Below are 18,712 nucleotides of genomic sequence, written 5' to 3'. Positions count from 1 at the left end.
AATCGGGTGATCCAGGGATGGCAGGGGTCTTTTTTAAAAAAAATAAATTCATTCAAAAATTTGATTCAGTGGTTTACAATCTGTAAGCCAATTGCCCCCAACAAGCTAGGTACTCATTTTGCTGACCTACAAAAGGATGGAAGGCTAAATCAGCTTTGGAGCTCTGGGATCAAACTCACAGTATCAACATTTATCCACTGTGCCACCAGGATGTATTTAGATACCATATTGATACTAAGATACTATTAACTTTAGTTTTTTGTGGGGGTTTGGGGCTATGTGGCTATGTTCTAGAAGAGTTTCTGACGTTTTGCCAGCAACTGTGGCTGGCATCTTTCTCTGAAGATGCCAACCACAGATGCTGGAGAAATGTCAGGAAGAAACTCTTCTTGAACATAGCCACATAGCCAGAAAACCCCACAAAAAAACTATGGATGCCAGCCATGAAAGCCTTCGACTCTACTATTAACTTTGTTTTATAAAGCTATTAAAAGTAATTTAAACTATAAAAGGGAAATGGTGTTTAAACATATCCTGGAAGGACCTGTTACAAACATTTTACACAATCAATACTTCATTTCCTTTTTACAGCTATACATGGGGCGTTGCTTTAATCTGCAAACTACACCATCTAATGGCCTCAGTGTTCCTGCATCCAAAATTTTAAAGCTCTGTGGTGGGACCAGCTGGAATTCAAACCTCTGCACGAATTTGGCCATCACCACTTTAGCCTCCATCTGTCATAAAAACAAAAATGAAATTGTTATTTGGTTCTAGTCATTTTGACACAACTGTCAAAATGGAAACAGGATACCAACATTAGATAAAATTTCCTTTTCCCCACTCTCACTTAATGTTTTGTTCTCCCCTATAATAAGAGATAAAAACATCCAAACTTTCTGAAAACAGTTTAAGCATGAATCTTTGTTTCTTCTTTAAGTAGTCTCAACCTCTTGGACTGGATTTAGTCCAAGCCTTAAGTGGAGAACGTCTGGTCATGCAGTAATAATTTCTCCATCTCTACTCCTGATTGCAGTTCCTCCACACCTCAGCCCTGTATATGATTTTTTTGGTTACTGCAGAATTGGTATTCTCTTCTACTCTCCACAATTACCCAAAGCTCCCCCTTGACTCATCATCGTGCTGCAATAGTCCCCACTCCAAGTCTATTCCATTGCATATGCTGAGCAGAGGAGACTGGAGAAGATACCATCAGCTGAGACCCCAGCAGGTATCAGCAGATGTCACCATCTGCATCTGGCTATGGGAACATAACCAGACATTTCTCTAATCTCCTCTGATTTCCTTCCTCTCTCGAACAGCAGTGGAATAGCCATCCATGCTATGGGGAAAATCACAGCACACATCTTGGTGGTGTGTGACAGAGGAGTTGTAGTGGAGTCCTGCTGCAGAACTCTTACATTATGCTCGATCTTGTCAGATCTTAGCCTGTTGTCCTACCAGTAACTTTGTCCATCCTTCATTATTCACTGCTGTTTGTGATAGCAAACATGACTTTAATGTTGGCCCATAGCAACTAGAAGATGCAGAAGGACTAGTAATGTAAAAGGTCTAGTAGAACAGCACCTCTTGATGTTAAGGGGACATGAACAACCTCCAGGGAAGACTTGGCAATCAGCTTTGCTTACCTGTGCAAATGTCTGCCCAATACAGGAACGAGGTCCCAGGGAAAATGGAAAATAGGAATAGTGTGGCCTTTAAAAATTCAAGATATAAAGCAATCACTTAGATGGTTTTGGTCAAAATCCAATCTACATATTCCTAAAACTGATATAATGTATGTCCTGAATAGGTTTGTCATCAGCTCCTCTTTCTAGTACACCAAATTAATCTATGAAGATTAAAAAGTGACAATGCTTATTTCTGTGTTGGGAAGAGCTTCATGTGCAAATTTCTCCAGATGAAGATGCAACTGAAGACACAGGGAAGGGATAGGTACTTTTTCTTTCTACTCACTAAATATAACTAAATTGGGACTTGCCAAGTGTTGGCATTTACTGGCAATTCTTAAGATACAAGAAACAGTGAGGAAATGTCAGAAAGCCAAACATTTAATACGATATATTAAAGACAAACAGGCACTTTCAATAAATATCCAAAATTCAATAATTTACAAGCCTCATAATATAGCACAATAATTTCTGATATAGCAAGTATCAGAAGTTCTAATACTGGACAAGAATTTCTGATATTTTTCATTGAGCCTTTTAACATTCTAAAAACTAGCACTACATTTCAACACTCATAATATTCACCAGAAAATGTTTTTTGTTGTTGTGATATACTTTCATGTTAACTCTGACTTAAGGTGACCCTATCATAGGATTTGCTTCGCAAGATTTATTTCTAAGAGGGTTGCCTTCCTCTTGGGCTGAGAGAATCCGATTTGCCCAAGGTTACTCAATAGCTGAGTAGGGATTTGAATGCTGCTCTTCCAGAATCTGAGTCCCAGCAAGCAAACCACTATACAGATAATGTTAAAAGAATCATAGGCGCGGTACAGAGCGCCAAAAAGGGGTGCCGGGGAGGCGCCTCTCCTTGCTCCACAGCAGCGCCACAGCAACCAAGTTGCGCGATGCTGCACAGCAAGAAAGGAGGGAGGGTTTTGCCGCCGCAAACCACCAGAGATGGTGCGATGGCGTCGCAGCTGCGCAGTGCTGTTTGGATGCTTTGCTGCTGCAGTGTCATAGCTGTGCTTGCCATGTGGATGGTGCTGCACAGCTGCGACATCCTCATCACGTGCTAGGGTTGTGGGGCGTGTCCTAGCATGTCACCATGACGCCGCAAAGGGCCGGTCTGTACCAGGCCATAGTTTTTCCAGCACATATTGCAACACATTTACCTTGGCTGGTCTTTCCTAAATCGTTCAGGATCAAAGATTAGTGGGTCCCGAAAATACCTTTCCATTCGTCCCATGACATATGTGCAGAACTGCCAAGAAGAAAGAGAATGTTATGCTCTCATGAGTTAAATAAGTAAAATAAATAAAAAAGGCCATTGCAGTAGCTAACATTGTTTTAATTAAAGCTTAATATCTTTCCTCTAGCATTCTTATATCAATCCTTGCTGCTTGAATCACAAATAAATATTTAAATAAATCTGAATTAGAATTATTTAAATAAAAAATAAATATAAAATAATTTACTAAGTATTGAAGAGAAATACTTGTTTCATAGCATTCAAAGGAATGTCCTTCTTTCAGAAGGCATTCTGTATTCCAAAGGATCATACTCTTTTTGTGCATTAGCCAAATTCCAAAAGGATTTAACAAGGCATAAGAGTTCCATTTCACCTAAGGCATGTGAGTTAATATCAATATAAGCAAAACTTCCTTTACCATTAGCATTTTTCTTATCTCTTACTTGCTTTTTTTGCTAAGGTATTTAAGGGGACATGCATAAGATGAAAAAGTTATAACACTAAAAACAAGCCATGAATCACTCATTTTAAAATCTAACATCATAAAACAATAAAACCACATGTTTTATCAATCAACTCAGAGTTGTATGCTAGCACTGGATGACTACCTCTTCAGGATCCTTGTAAATCTATCCAGGGAGATTGTTCAGGAAAATAAGAAAGAGAAGAACTATCACCAAATATGTCCTCTCCCAGATAGCCATTTTCCTCACCTGAGCCTCACTACATGGAAAAACTTCAGGATGGGCCTCTTTAGAAAGGGGTGGTCATTAGTAATTCCATTCCCATTTCACAAAGGGCTTTAAGGTTAAAAGCAGAACTTTGAATGTGGTCCTGAAATGAACTGGCAATCAGTTTGTAATTTGTTATTTTAATACTGGTGAGATATCAAGTACATGCCATTTCACTGGAGGCTTGGCACTAAATGCCAAGATGTGTCAGATAACCATTGATGGTTGTCCATTCAACAGACTCACAATCAGTGTGGTGTCTGCTGGAATTTTGATTCCATTAATTATCTTTTCCTTTCCTGTCCAACGAAGAGTGGCTACTGCTGGTGGGTACAACCGCAAGCTTTCTTTGAGAACCTGCAACAGTGAAAATGGATTTAAAACAAAGTAAGCAAGAAAACTATTTCTTTCTTAGCTATCATGATTTTGCAGATGGGTTGATTTGCATCTGGAGCACCTTAGCTAAAGCTCCAGTCCAGTCCAGTCACTAATTTACCAGGTTTTTTGTTGTTTTGTGCCTTCTAGTCATTTCTGACTTATTCTGACCCTATGATGAACCTGTCACAGGATATCTTGACAATATTTGTTCCTCTGAGGATAAGAATGTGACTTGCCCATGGTCTCTCAGCAGGTTTTCATGACTGAGTGGAGATTTGAACCCTGATCTCCCTGAATCTTCATCCAACACTCAAACAATTACACCATCAAGTATTCAGTGTAGCACTGAGTTACCTGTGACCTCATTTTTCAAGTATACCTGTGATAAGTATTTGAGGTTCGCAAGATCTTTATAGGAAATGTTCCCCTTCACACCAATTATGTCATCCACTTCAGCCTGCAGTCTACAAAGGAGAGAGAGAAGAAACTTTAGTTAAGTACCTAGCGATCATTTATGCTAGAAGGAAGATTTTTACATTTGAGAAGACCAAGGATTTAACATTCATACTAAAAGGTCTTGTGGTTCTCCTGTTCATGGAGTGAGGTGCAGGAAAGAGGAATGTCTATGTACCTGCCCATTCTCTGTACTCAGTGATCATATGCTAATATTGTGCTCAATACATGTAGGTCAAAACAGATTTGACATCTATTTGCTTGCGGAAATAACCTTTTCCTGATTAAAGCTCATATTGCCAACTGTACAAAAAAGAAACACCTTTCCTATTGCACAAAACATGCATCTACACAGGTGGATAATGATGGTAAAGAGGTAGTGTTGCATGATTCAAAAAGAATGGTGCAAAAGTAAAGCTGTTCTTATTCCATTTTGCAGCATTCTTTTTTTAATTGCATGACAGATTGTGCCTCAGTGAAAGGTTAGCTGCTAAGCAAATGAATCTCTTATAGTGATATAACAAAACACAAATATAACAAAGTTATATTTCTTATGCACAGCTATAGTAAAATATATTCACAGGATATCAACCAGATCTACTTCAAACTTGTAATAGATTTTTTTGCCATGGAAAAACTGTCAGCCTCTGTGTTCTGATTGAGCCTTTATATAAGGTTGCCATCAGACATACGCATGGTTTTAACAGATTTTAAAGCCACATGTCCTCTGCTTTGACAGTGTTTAAAGCCATCTTTTCAATATTTAGTAGACACAATGGAGAGATATATTCCAGTTCCTTATGAGACAGGATATAAATGTGTTGGCATAATTAAGTTATATCCATGCAGCTGTCTCAACTACATGGTCCATATTTTCTAGAGGAACCATTTGCAAGTTCAACTTTTATGGAAAAAGTTTGCTTGCTCCAGAGTTGTTGTTTGGAATCACTTCTCAGTTCTGTTTGCTCCTTATTTTTTAAATAAAAGAACCATGTATCTTATCTGTTAGTTTCTTGATAACAAGCCCATTTGAGCCTAGTTGAGAGAAGGGGGTAGGCCTTCCCTTACAATGTAAAACCACTGACTTGGAAAATCAGTTTAATTCTGCAAAAACTCTCTTGCCAACATCAGACTAAACATGATTTTGATTGTTGCACAATATTGAGATGTTATTGTTAGAAACTACTATATCAAACGTTTCATGCAACTGTTTTCATTGGCAGCTGCTCCTTTGTTAGAATTAAAATAACTACCTGGAGGCAAATGTGGTTTACTTACTTTGCAAGTATCTCTGGATGCCGTGCCAACTCCATTATGGTAAAAGATAACTGATTTGCAGATGTTTCATGACCTGTGAGATAGAGAATCTAATCAGGTATGGCAGAGAGAAGGAAATAAAACTTAAAAACATGTTTCACTGTTTTATTGAAGAAAGAAGTTCATTTCAAAAATCTGGCCTGAATTCAATTGCTAGTTGCTAGAGCTGTTTTGTTATGGGACTATGCAAAGACTCTGACTTATGGTGACTCTATACCGGGGACTTCTTGGCCAGAGGAAGTTTACCATTGCCTCTCCTCTCAGGCTTAGAGAGTGTGACTTGCCCAAAGTGACCCGCTGTCTGAGCAAGGATTTGAACCCTGGGCTCCTGAAGTGCTATCTTAACACTCAAAGCACTACACCATGCTGGCTAAATAGAAATAGCAATTCAATCTAGGATTTACAGTCTCAGTGCAAAGTTTGGAAAAGTATGGTCTTAGGGCTACATGCCATCCCCCAAATCTGGTTTTGGGGTCGTTCACCCCTCTAGGTTTCCTGGATTGCAATTTTTTCTGGAAAAAACAAGGGGTGAATAGCCTATCCTAGAAGCCTCCACCTTTTACTAGATTACATGTTGAAGGTGGTGTATTGTTTAGTATTTAAAAATTGTACATTTGGAAGTGTGTCCAACCCACCGAGAGTCCCGGAGACAGAAAACCAGTCCCCAGCCTGGTCCCATGGACCACCACCAATCCAGCAGCTGAAACTTGTTGACTCTGATAAGACAAGTCCACATTTGGAAAGGTACGTTTAGGACATTTATTGACTAGTCTCAGCCCAAAAACTTGCCAGTATTTTTGAAGAGTAAACTACCCACAAACCTGCAAAGAAGAAGTTGACAAAATTGTCCAGCATATTTTCATCATCACAGTCCCCTTCCTGTGCTGTAAAGACAGGAAAACAATGAGCAACATTAAGAATATGTGAAGAGGGCCAAGGGCCTCACCGGCCCTCTATTTTGTTCCCACAATGGCAAACAAAAGAAGCCCACAGGTAGTTATGATGTAAAACCAGTAGCACCCATTTGCTCATGTTCTCCTGTAGTTGGCATCAAGTGGCATTCTTGTTTTTGTTTTTTTCCTTGGAGCTCAAATTGTTTTTGGATATTCTATGCCTATTCTAATACTGAGGGTGAAATATAGCAATTCTAACAATTTTATTTCTCATCCTTCCTAGGGACTCTGTGATTTCAACATATGTGACCTACAGTGTTTTATCTTCACAACCCTAACAGCCAAAAACCTGCCTTTTCTGTTAAAAAGAAGAACCGATGTTTTGACAGTGCTAAATTCTACAGCAAACAGTAATTACTGTTTATATTACCATAGATAGGCAGAAGGCTGACACATAACTCTTTCAAAAACTTATCCTGCCTTTCTAGCTCAGGATATATGACAGAATCATAGAAGTTAGAAGGCATTAAGCGGATCATTTACTCTAATCTTATTCATTTCAGTATCTAAAGCATCATAGGCCAATGTCTTCATCCACCTTTTCTAGTATGAGTCGTGTCTCATGAGCGTTTTGGTTTCAGCATCTTGTGTTTTTTTCCCCTTGGAGCTCAAATTGTCTCTGGAAACTTTACACCTATTCAGTTCTTATGCTACCCTTCTTCCCTATGAACATTTGGAAATTAGAAATAAAAGTGATTTCTACAACCACCCAAACTAAAGTTAATTTTCAAAAACCGTCAGTTCCTATGTGTTTATTTGAAAGTAAGTCAATAAGGCTTACTCACCAGGGTGTTCACAACTGTAGTCTAAGTCCCAAAGAAATAATGTGACATAAGGCCATTGTAAGTAAAGAACCAAGGATTACAAACAATTTTGTGTTACTTAGTAAGATGAACATAAAGTGTGATATCCAAATGCTTATGTTTTCTTCCCTACCTGCATTCTTCAATATCTGAGTGAGAATGTCCAAAGGGACATAATCTTCATTCTGGATGGACTTTTTTCTCTGTTCAATACACTCCTTCCCGGTACGACGCAGCAACCTCACGCTTTCCTGGATCTCCTTCACCACTTTTCTATTCCATGGCATATACTAAACAGATAATAGATGTTGTCAACTCCGGAGAGCATGGTCAGGGCTGGTCTGACAACTAGGCATAATGAGACTGAACATTATCTCACCAGCCATATAAGACACAATTTTATTCTCTGAATGCCTGCTTAGGGGTAAGCCTCCGTGTAACACCTTCCCACCCTACAAACCACAGCTCTATTGCAGGGACAATGAAGGTCTGATCTGCACTGCAGAAATAATGCAGTTCGACACTGCTTTAACTGCCATGGCTCAATGCTATGGAATTCTGGGATTTGCAGTTTTGTGAGAGATTTCTGTCGGAGTGTTCTGGTGCCACAACAAACTACAGATCCCAGGATTTCATAGGATGGAGCCATGGCAGTTAAAGCGGTGTCAAGCTGAATTAATTCTGCAATGCATATTAGACCAAAGTTCCAGACTGCAAAGTACAGTTCAATTACCAAGAGTTCTGTTCTCAAGTTTTAAATAGTTTCTTATCACCAATCACCAACTGATCAGAAATAACAGCTAAAGAAGCTGCTGGCTGGAAAACTGTGAACAACCTGCTGGCTGCAGATTCAAAATCTCTGGTATAAAGGCAAGCAGGCACAACAGGAAGGAGAAGTCTACAACCATCTCACTGTGTGCCTGGGCAACAATTAGTGTAGAAAGAGGACCAGAATGTATAGCTTTACAAGATAAGGTTAAGAACTTGTCAACCCCTCTCCACAATACTTGATCCCTCTCCATGATCCCTTTCCACAATACTTGAATCAGTAAATGCAATACCACATCTGGTGATGCCACAATCTAGCAGAAAGCAGGCCCTCAGTTCCCTCTCTGGATGAGCTGCCACCGTGACAGTGACAGACAGGAGGCCTCTGTTGCGATTAAGTGTTCTTGGACTAATTAGGCCTGATAGCTCTATCGTATTAGAAAAGAAAGACAAAACAGAGTGAAAAAGAAGCAGCTTTCTCTGTATCTCTCTGTATGATGTCGTAGCACTTCCATTCTCTTCCTGAGAGAGACATTGGCCTGGGTCAGACCGACCAAAAAGGGCGGCCTGCCAGCGGCCTACTTTCCTCCAGAGGGAAGCCACAGCCGCCAAATCATGACGCTTCCCTCCAAAGGAAAAAGAACCCGAGAAAATCGGGTTCTTTTTCTGCCCCAGGGCGGACGTAACAAGTATGCCAATGGCGCACTCATTATGTAAGCGATGCGCGATGACATGCGGATGTCGTGCGTCACTTATGTCACAATGGTGGCGGGGCACCATCACTGTAACACCGCTGTGGTGTATTAGGCTTAGGGGCCATGCAGTTGCCGCATGGTCCCTAATCCTAAAATCGGTACCAGCATGGCACAAAAGGGCGGTATGTATCATGCCATTATTAAAAATATGCCTTTTGTTGCACTGGGAAAATCTGTTTGACAAAAGACATGCTTTTACGACTGTCTCCCTCTGGAAGGAGAATGGACGTGCTCCAAGGGCATGCAAAGAGGCACAGAGAAAACCAGTACTGCCCTGCTGTTTTGTCTTTCTTTTCTAATGTGATATGGCTTTGATTGATTTATTGGAACATTGGTAAAGCAACACTTATGTAAGTTCCATTGATTCAGTGGGCCTACTCTAGCTGGAACTAACAATTAGATTTAGACTCCCAGTTCAAGAATCTTGGAACTTACAAATACTTCTGACTAGGGTTGTTAAACGGAAAACTGAAGAGAGCCTCTTATATATTTAAGATGAAGAAATTTCAGGAGATGATGCTTATCATTCAACCAGGTGTCATGTCCAGCAGGAAACCATGTTCAGAGCTAGAAGGTATTGCATAACGATTCATAAAATACCAGTAAATGAGTTAATGACTAAGATCCCGTTCACACCAGAGATATTATTTTTAGGAATGACTGATAATGATACTGAAAAAGAGTATGGTAAACTTGTATTTTACATGCTAACAACTACAATAATAATATATAGAAAAAAATAGATATACCAACAGTTGAGGACTGGTTAATTATACTATATGAAATGGCTGTGTTTGATAAATTGACTTGTTGGATGAAAGGAATAACAGAAGAAAACATTGACCCCATACAGACAGGCCAAAATAAAGCTGCTTCAGGCCACTTTGGAGGCATGCTGTTTCAATGATGCATGCATCCTAAGAGTCCAGAAGCTGTGCCAAAGCCAAGATCCACTCCTAAGGACTAGAGCGCAGCTTTGGCACAGCTTCCAGACTCTTAGGACGCATGCATCATTGAAACAGTATACCTCCAAAGTGATCCGAAGTAGCTTTATTTTGGCCTGTCTGTATGGGGCCTTTGAAAAGGATGGGCATATATTATTTAAATATTTGGAGAAATGTTGGTGGCACTATGGTTAAGGCTTTCAAAGATTAGAGAACTAAAAAGAACAAGGGTAGACCTGTATGTGTGTGTGTTGCAACAGAAATGACATACATACAAATAATGTTAGACGAGACCAAAAAAAAAAGGGGGGGGGAGAAGAAAAAGAAAATGAATGTATAAAGATTTACTACATCAATTATCAAAGTTAAAATAGGACTATTTACTTAATAAAAGAAATGAACAACAAATATTTCAAATGACATTAGACAACATTAATAGATTTAAGAAATGATTAGCTAGGAAGGAAGTCAATTTTTTGTATTTTGTTGTTTTTTAAAATAAGAAACATTGTCAAATGTAACTTTGTTATAAATGGTATGGGCGAATGTTATGTTCGAGATGGATATAAGCTACGTGTATAGTGCTAATGTAATTGTAAAGATTTTTGTTGATATTAATAAAAATATAATAAAAATAAAGAAAGAAAGGAATAGAAGCCATCACCTAGTTCTAAGATTTTGCAGATTGCTGTCTGAATAGGTTGACCAGCAATATGTTCTGCTTTGGATAGTAAGGGAAAGGGTTTGCTTTAGAAAAACATTATCTCACCTCAAAGAAAGGCACACGTAAATTTGCCAGGCCTATTGTGATCATGTTCACAGCATGTGGAAAAGGTGTCTTGTCATCATGCAGAGTCTTCAATTCTAGGCCAAACCCCACCTGATAATATTAAGCAAAGTGAGAAGATTTGCCAAATATGTTAGTAACACAGGAGGAGTATATGTGTGTGAAACAGATGAAGAGATAAAAATAAATGGTCAGAGGGATTTGAGCTGTGCATACACTTAGGTCAACCAGTTCTTTCTCATTCCAAAGTAATAGATCCCTGATCAAGAACAGTAGGATTCATGTGGATGGGCTCAGAAAATAACTTTCTGGGGTTTTTGTTACTTTGCAAAATGTTCCTTTCCTTCACAAGCTATCCAGTGAAATCTCCCACTCCATATCCATTTTGATGATAAGAAATATTGAGGAAAACCTCAGATACAACTGTGGATGTGGTTTTATTATTATATTTTGGAGGCTTAACTGAAATGATCTTGAGAGTTCCCTTCTAACAGTGCTACAAGGCACAAGCAAGAGATGTGAGTTTGGAAACTTTGGGACTGATGGAAAGGTAGGGGAAGTGGCACCTGTCTCGCTGACTGTAGGGAATCTTGTTTGTAGGCTAGACAAAAGAGTCCATACTCCCACCTTCCTATGAACCTCCAAAGACCTAGAACATCATTTGTCCCATGATTAGAATAGGAATGCTCAACTAGACGCATTAGGCCTTAAGTTTCTTCTAACCTTGGTTGAATGTGACTTAGACTGGTTTTGCAACTTTGTAAATACATGCAACCCTCCACATTTGCGGGGGTTAGGGCCGTAAGACCCCTGTGGATGTAGAAAAAACACGAATAACTCCCCCCACCATGGAAGCCAGTTAAGGGGAGCAGCGAGTAGAGGAAGAGGATCAGGCGTACACACTCCTCTTTTTCCCCCCACCCTCAAGTCCCTTTAACTGACTCCCCTCCCCTTTCCTGGGTGGATCGATGCATGCTTTCTCCAGACTCCCATCTGCCCGGGAAAGAGGCTTGGAGGGGATGAATCCCCGTGCACCGATCCACCCAAGAAAGGGGAAGGATGCAACTATCCCCCCTCAAGCCTCTTTCCCGGGAGGATAGGAGCCTGAAGAAGGCAGACACCAATCCACCTGGGAAAGGAGAAGGGATGAATCCATCCCCTCCTTTTTCCCGGGTGGATTGGTGCCTAGGAAAGGCAGTGATCTGACTGGGAAAGGGGCGATATTGGCTTCATGGCTTCTCTTCCTGGGGATTTTCCCCTGAGGGGAAAAGCTCAGGAGGGAGGAGGAGGAGTGCACACACACCCAGCCTTGACATCGCGAATATTAAAAACCATGGGTGTCAACCCCGCGAATGTGAAGGGCCAAGTGTACTACATAATGCCTGAAGGCAATTGCCTTCATTTATGAGGTACTCTCTTGCTAATGTAAGATTGCTTGTTTAAAATAGAAGTTTTCCTTTAAAGAGCTCCTCTCATCTATGCTCTCTTTACATAACTTTGCTCCATATGTGTGTGTAGAGATTTTCATCTCCCACAGTAGGGGGAGACAAAGTCTTTGCAGAGGCAGAGGTGGAGGAAAGTGTGAGTTAAACCTTTCAGTAACTTCTCACTCAGTTACTGATTCACATGGGATAAATTAGTGGGTGGTGGCAGCTAAAAAGAATTCAGGCCTCCCCACTCCTACTCAAGAGCAGGAGGTGGGACCAGGATCCATTACAGGGACATGCTTTGTTAGGCCTTTTTCTTGAAGGCTTTGCAACATTCTGTCTCCCATTTGTTTCCCAGGGGCACTTATTGCTCTTCTGTCATCCAGAAGAAATTCATCTGGTCACTACCTTTGCAATAATGTCCAGGGTCAGTCGTCTCAGCAGGCTCATCACATCCACTTTGCTTTCTCCATCTGCTTTTTTCTCCAGCTCCTTCATTAGCTCTTCTGCTTGGTCATTAAAGGTTTCAATCAAACCCACCAAGTAGCTGAAGAATTTTTTAAAAAAAATAAGTTACTAAGGAAGGAGCGTTATGTTTAGAACAGATGCATAAAAGTTTTTGGGATTTTTAAAAAATCATTTTATCTAGTGTAAGTAAAATTCACACATATTCCAGCATGCATGCCTGCAAACATAACTCTCAAATATAAACATACATTGCACACAAATTTAGAAAAAATAACATACAGTTTATAACATATAATGCATTATAGATGAAAACATACAGGTCTAGTGAAGGCAATAAGGCAAAGGATGCCTTGTTGGCCTCCCCTTTGATCCATTCAGTAATGAAGCAGGCAATGGGAAGCAAATCTGCTTCTGGACCAGCTGATCATAGAAATGGGCACAAGGGGCATCCAGGAAAAACTTGGCTAACCCAGTAAGATGGCAATCTGGGTTCATTTTGAGTGGCCATACAGATGCTTCTTCTCAAATGACATTCCAGTTCCTGCCTTGATGACAGACCTAAATTCATGCATCCACCAGCTTTCCTCACAGCCCTCTCCTCACTCCTGGAATTTGGGCTGTGTTGAACTGTTGAACAACCACAACAGACATTTATAAAAATATCTTCTGTGGTGAGCCAGTGAAACCCAGCACAAGCTGAAAAAGGTAAAGATGGGTGCCCAGCTTTACAGTCACTTGACACATAAGCATCACACTTTCTAACTTCCAGTGCCACTTTTGACTCACCTTGATATTTGCTTCCCTTCCTACAGAACCATAGCCATTCTATGAGAGTTCAGCCAATACCCTGCAGCTTGACAACTCTATTTACTTGCAACAGAGCTGTAAAAATACTATAGCCCCAAATGGAAAATATCCAGCGAATAATTAGGAATACAAAAGGAACATCTCTCCCACCTGGATTTGAGTTGGCCATGTTTAGGGGAGTTCATTGACTCTTTATCCCCAAAGGGCCTCTGTTGTAGAGAGTAGGGGGAATTAAATGTGCTTCTTTCCTGTATTGCTGTCTCTCTCTTTTTTTTCATTTTCAACTGTGAGCAAATTCTCTGTGGCATAATGTTACATAGCTTTATGTGTCTGCCACCACATTTCCACACCTCCTTTGCCTTCTACCATAAGACATTCAGGGACTGTTGGCTCAACAATGTTGTCATTGGGAGGCAGTTACAATGCCATCTGATCTCAAAACTGGCTGTTTGTTTGGGTAAAAAAATCCTTTAGCTACTTCCTGCTATCTTGTGTGAGGGCATCCTGAAGCATAACTGGATTCCAGTTGACATATTTACAAGAGACTAAAGTTCAACAGGTCCATATACCCTGAAGGCGACAGATCCTATCTGATCTCAGTAGCGAAGCAGGGACAAACCCAGTCAATACTTGAAAAGGAAATTGTTGCTGTAGGCTATATTCAGAGGATGGCAATAGCAAACCGCCACTGAGTACTCCTTACCTAATAAAACTATATGAAATTCATTGGGTCATCATAAATCAATAGGAAACTTGAAAACATATATTACAGTATTATACTTGGACAGGAATTTACTTCTGGGTAAACCAATTTATGTTAGGCTGTAAATCTAGCAGTGCTAGATTTACAGCCATATATGTGGATATATATAGCTATAGATATAGCTCTTTAAGGGCTTTTGGACTTCAACTCCTAGAATCCCAGGCTATTGGCCAACATGGATGAGGCTTCTGGGAGCTAAAGTCCAGGATCTTTTAAAGGGCACAGTTTGGGGACCACTGGGATAGATGTTGATGTGGATGAATTGGATCTGGGCTCTGACACGGAGGACCCCTTGAATTTGGCTGCCAGGGATGGGAAACTAGAAGGGAGGAAGAAAAAAGGGGGAGCTGTCATTCTGGAGAGGCTAGCATTCCCATGAAAGTGGAGACAGGCTCCCTTCTTAGCCCCAGAAGTGCAAAGGTTCAGGATGCCTTCAGGGCCCCACTGAGCATGTGCAAGGGTCCCAATTCGAATCGTTGAATCCCCCATGGTATGCACTGGTGTGGAAATTTACACTCCCTCCACTTTGCCTGAATCCGCATTACGTGACTTCCTTCGATTCGATTCCCCGTCAGTTCGGAAGGGCAACAGAACAGCAACCAGGTATGAAAATACATTCTCGTTATCATGTGAATGTGAATTGCCCGATCCTCAGAAGGCCCGGATCTGAGCTGCAAAGACCCTGTCTGATAAACGCCAACACGCAAACCACTACACCACACTGGCTCCACAAGTATTGCCAACCCTAAAGATCTATTTTTGCATTATTATTATTATTATTATTATTATTAACCTTTATTTATGAAGCGCTGTAAATTTACACAGTGCTGTACATACAATCACCTCTTTTTGAAAGCTGGATCCATAATTTTCCTCTGCTTGTGCCAATGGTTATAGTCAAGAGTAGCAGTCAAGCCATTCCCTAAAAATCTGCAAAAAGAAAAGAGAAAATTTGATTATTTCAGGCACAGTTCAGCTGTCATATTCTGACCAATATCAGATCATGGTCTGAAGGATCAGAAATAGATCAGAGGCTCATGCAGGCCTTGCTTTTCTCTTCCCGTTCCTTCCTCATGCTCAGATTCTTATCTTAGTTTCATGGTCTCCTCTACATAATTTGAATGTTCTTTCTCAGTTTGGCATACTCATTGCACAGAAGTCCCTAAAGGTCTGTCCTGCTAAATCTTTTGTTCCCAAACAGTATTGTCACTAGGGTTGGCATCACCCAGTGCGGTAACTCATGGTATCAACCCTCCCACTGACTTCCTCCCGTCTCACACCATATTAGTAATGGTTTTGTACTGGTGTTACCCATACATTGTACAGTGGGCCTTCCACATTTGCTGGGATTAGTGATGCAGGACCCCCATGAAAGTGGGGGGAAACACAAGTAAACAACACTTTTTTAAACCTGAGAAAACACCTCTCTAGGTCCTCCAGTGTGACTCTTGGTTAACCTCTGGCAGAGTTGCACTGGAGGATCTAGAGATTTCTAGACAGAAGGCATTAATCAAATCCGTGAATAATCAAATCTGCAAAAGTCAAAGCCGCAAATGTGGCAGGCTGACTGAATATCACTGAATGTAATGGCAATAGTTGTGACATAAATAATTAGCAAAATTAAAATTATACCTTTAAATTACATGGTTTTTTTAAAAAAAAATCTACCTCTTTGGCAAGATTGTGTGAGCTGGTTATTTCATCAAGCTTTCATACTAGATCAAGTACAATGATAGCCTCTCAGGTTTTAGCAAACAGAGGAGAGTGGGTTGCTTCCTTGTTTCCTGATATTTATTGTTTATTTTATTTATATCCTGTCTTTCTCCCATTATAGGATGCAAGATTAAAAAAACAAAATTCAGCTAAAATCAACCAGTTATAAAGTTGTAGCAAAATTAAAAAGAAAGGTTTTAAGTGTTTTAGCTGTTTCAGTCATTTTTAAAAACAATAATGATGTTTAATTCCTTTTTAATGTTTGTACATTAATATTTTAGTTGGATCTTTTTAAAATTATTATAAACCTTCTTGGGTCCCATTTGGGAGAAAGGTGGGATATAAGTGCAATTTGTGTTTCTCAAATCCCTTCTTAAAACTGGCAGCCTTGGTTGATTATTGGTTTGTTTTGTGTGACGTACCTTTATGTGAACCTACCTTACTCCACACATTTCGTAAAGACCACTATATATCATTGGGTCCTTTGGGTATTCTGGTGACATCAGGTACTCCTATAATTAGAGTTCTGTTCATGTCATACTCATATACTGTTAATATCATCACAAATATAATCACATAGATTTTGTTGTTGTTGTTGCAGAATAGCCTATAAATTTTAGATGGCATTTAACACCAGCAAAATTGGCTAAAATATATAAAAACACAAACAATAAGTGCTGGATATGTGATAAAGGTATTGGTTCTTATTTTCATTGTTGGTGGACTTGCAGGAAAGCTAAAGAATTTTGGAAAATCATTGTCAATGAAATAAATGAGATTCTGGAAATTGATATAAAAATAACCCCTGAAGCTATGTTATTAGGTATGTTTGAAGATAAACTGGATAAGAAATATGGGAAAATCTTAATGTATATGATTTCTATCGCCAGGATCTTATATGCAAAGAAATGGAGATTGAGTGAGCTACCTAATTTAGAAGACTGGTCTGTGTGTCTATATGAAATGATGCAAATGGACAAGCTCTCTCTCCTGTGTGATAAAAGAAGACTCTTGGGAAACTGGTTCTAAAGACTGGTGTAAAGTTTTAGATTATATCAAGAAGAAATGGGGTGATATAATTTTATGATATCATTAGTTAGGAACTAAAGAAATCATGCTAAAGATTGGCTTTTGTCATAATATTATAAGAAGTAGGTTCTGACTAAGGGTAATGATATAATTGTTTGCTCCATATTTGGAACTATATTGAAAGTTATTTACTGATTTATTATTTCATTGAAACAGATTGTCCTTTAAGTGTAACTTTGATTTTGAGGAAAAACAGTTATCTCCTACAGTTAACAGTTTATAAGTTGGCTTGGGCTCATAGAAGATAAATACATAGCAAGAGAGTAATAGACTTTACAAATAAATGGCAGTGGAAGTTATTTTTTAGTGTGGAAGATGAATGTGAAGGTAAGATAAGTTAATAGACTGAATAGGAGTGAAGGAAAAGAAGATTTTGAGGAGGTTGTTAGAAGATGTGTGAAGGAGGAAAAGGATTAAGTAAGTGAAGAAGGTTAGAGTAGGTATGAATGAAGAGGGAGAGATATGGGCCAGGAGTGTGTGGTTAGTTAAATGAGTGAGGTAAGAAAGAAAATAGGAACGGGAAATTGTAATGAAGAGGGCTAGAGGTGGAAGGATATAGAGAGATGGATGTAGAATCTTTTTGTTTTTGTTTATATACCGCTATTCCAAAGATCATAGCGGTGAACAGCAAGTAAGCTAATTTGCCCCCCAACAGTCTGGGTACTCATTTTAGTGACCTCGGAAGGATGCAAGCCTGAGTTGAGCTTGGGCCCTTTTGCTGGTCTTGAACTCGCAACCTTGTGGTTTCGAGTGAATGGCTGCAGTACAGGCATTTAACCACTGCGCCACCAGGGCTCCTTAAGGGTAAGGGTAACTCCAAATAAGTGTTGATATGCTATGTAAGTTCTCAATGTGTTGATATGTTTGTATGATGGTGTACAGTGGTACCCCGGGATAAGAAATACCCACGTTACGAAATTTCCGGGATACGAAAAAATCCCATAGGAAATAACTGTTCCGGGTTACGAAGGTTATTTCGGGTTACGAAGAAAATTTTGGTGCTTTTCGGCGCTATTTCACACGAAATCGCGGCTTTTCCCCATTAGCGCCTATGGGTTTTCGGCTTGCGAAGGCTTTTCGGGTTACGAAAGCGGCGGCGGAACGAATTAATTTCGTAACCCGAGGTACCACTATATATGATTGTATATGTTTGTCATTTCTTTTAATATTCAATAAACTTTTTCAAAAAAAATTGTAAGGAGACATGAAGAAAAATGATTGAAGGCCAGAGTGGAAGGCTTTTATCTGGAACAAGACTGATGGGGTGGTTTGATGCCGTAGTTTTTCCTAACCATGGCTCCCAAAAAGAAAAATCTGGAATGTCTTTTCACTTAAACTTTCATTGTCTTTACATGACAGAATCTAGTGGAGTGAAGGGAGAGGGAATGCAGAGTTCTATAATACAGAATCTAGAATCTGGTTAAAGAATTAACAGAACACAGAATAACAGAAAGCTTGAATTATTTAGAGGAAGGCAATAGTAAACCACCCTTGAAGCTGCATCCACATGGTAGAGATAATCTGGTTTGACACCACTTTAACTGTCATGGCTCAATGCTATGGAATTCTGGGAATGGTAGTTTGTTACAGCTAGGCTTGCCATAACCCGCCCCCCC

General features: G+C 39.7%; 1 protein-coding gene across 4 annotated transcripts in view; it reads right to left on the bottom strand.

Moving 5' to 3' along the window:
- Positions 1–340: 340 nt before the first annotated feature.
- LOC121919235 (cholesterol 24-hydroxylase-like) overlaps positions 341–18,712 on the bottom strand; it is a 29,527-nt gene continuing 11,155 nt past the window's right edge. For 3 of the 4 annotated variants that reach the window (XM_042445617.1, XM_042445618.1, XM_042445620.1), the window contains 12 exons: positions 16,446–16,519; positions 15,138–15,224; positions 12,665–12,803; positions 10,812–10,922; positions 7,709–7,865; positions 6,641–6,703; positions 5,781–5,853; positions 4,429–4,513; positions 3,918–4,028; positions 2,864–2,952; positions 1,650–1,716; positions 341–737 (listed from right to left, as the gene is read on the bottom strand). In XM_042445617.1, the coding sequence (XP_042301551.1) occupies positions 567–737; positions 1,650–1,716; positions 2,864–2,952; positions 3,918–4,028; positions 4,429–4,513; positions 5,781–5,853; positions 6,641–6,703; positions 7,709–7,865; positions 10,812–10,922; positions 12,665–12,803; positions 15,138–15,224; positions 16,446–16,519 (1,227 nt within the window). In that variant the 3' untranslated portion in view covers positions 341–566. The remainder of the gene's footprint in view (positions 738–1,649; positions 1,717–2,863; positions 2,953–3,917; positions 4,029–4,428; positions 4,514–5,780; positions 5,854–6,640; positions 6,704–7,708; positions 7,866–10,811; positions 10,923–12,664; positions 12,804–15,137; positions 15,225–16,445; positions 16,520–18,712) is intronic. The other variant, XM_042445619.1, reaches the window with a different exon arrangement.

Source organism: Sceloporus undulatus, chromosome 1 (genome assembly GCF_019175285.1).
Source record: "Sceloporus undulatus isolate JIND9_A2432 ecotype Alabama chromosome 1, SceUnd_v1.1, whole genome shotgun sequence".
Taxonomy (NCBI): Eukaryota; Metazoa; Chordata; class Lepidosauria; order Squamata; family Phrynosomatidae; genus Sceloporus; species Sceloporus undulatus.
This window is presented reverse-complemented; position numbering and strand designations above follow the sequence as displayed.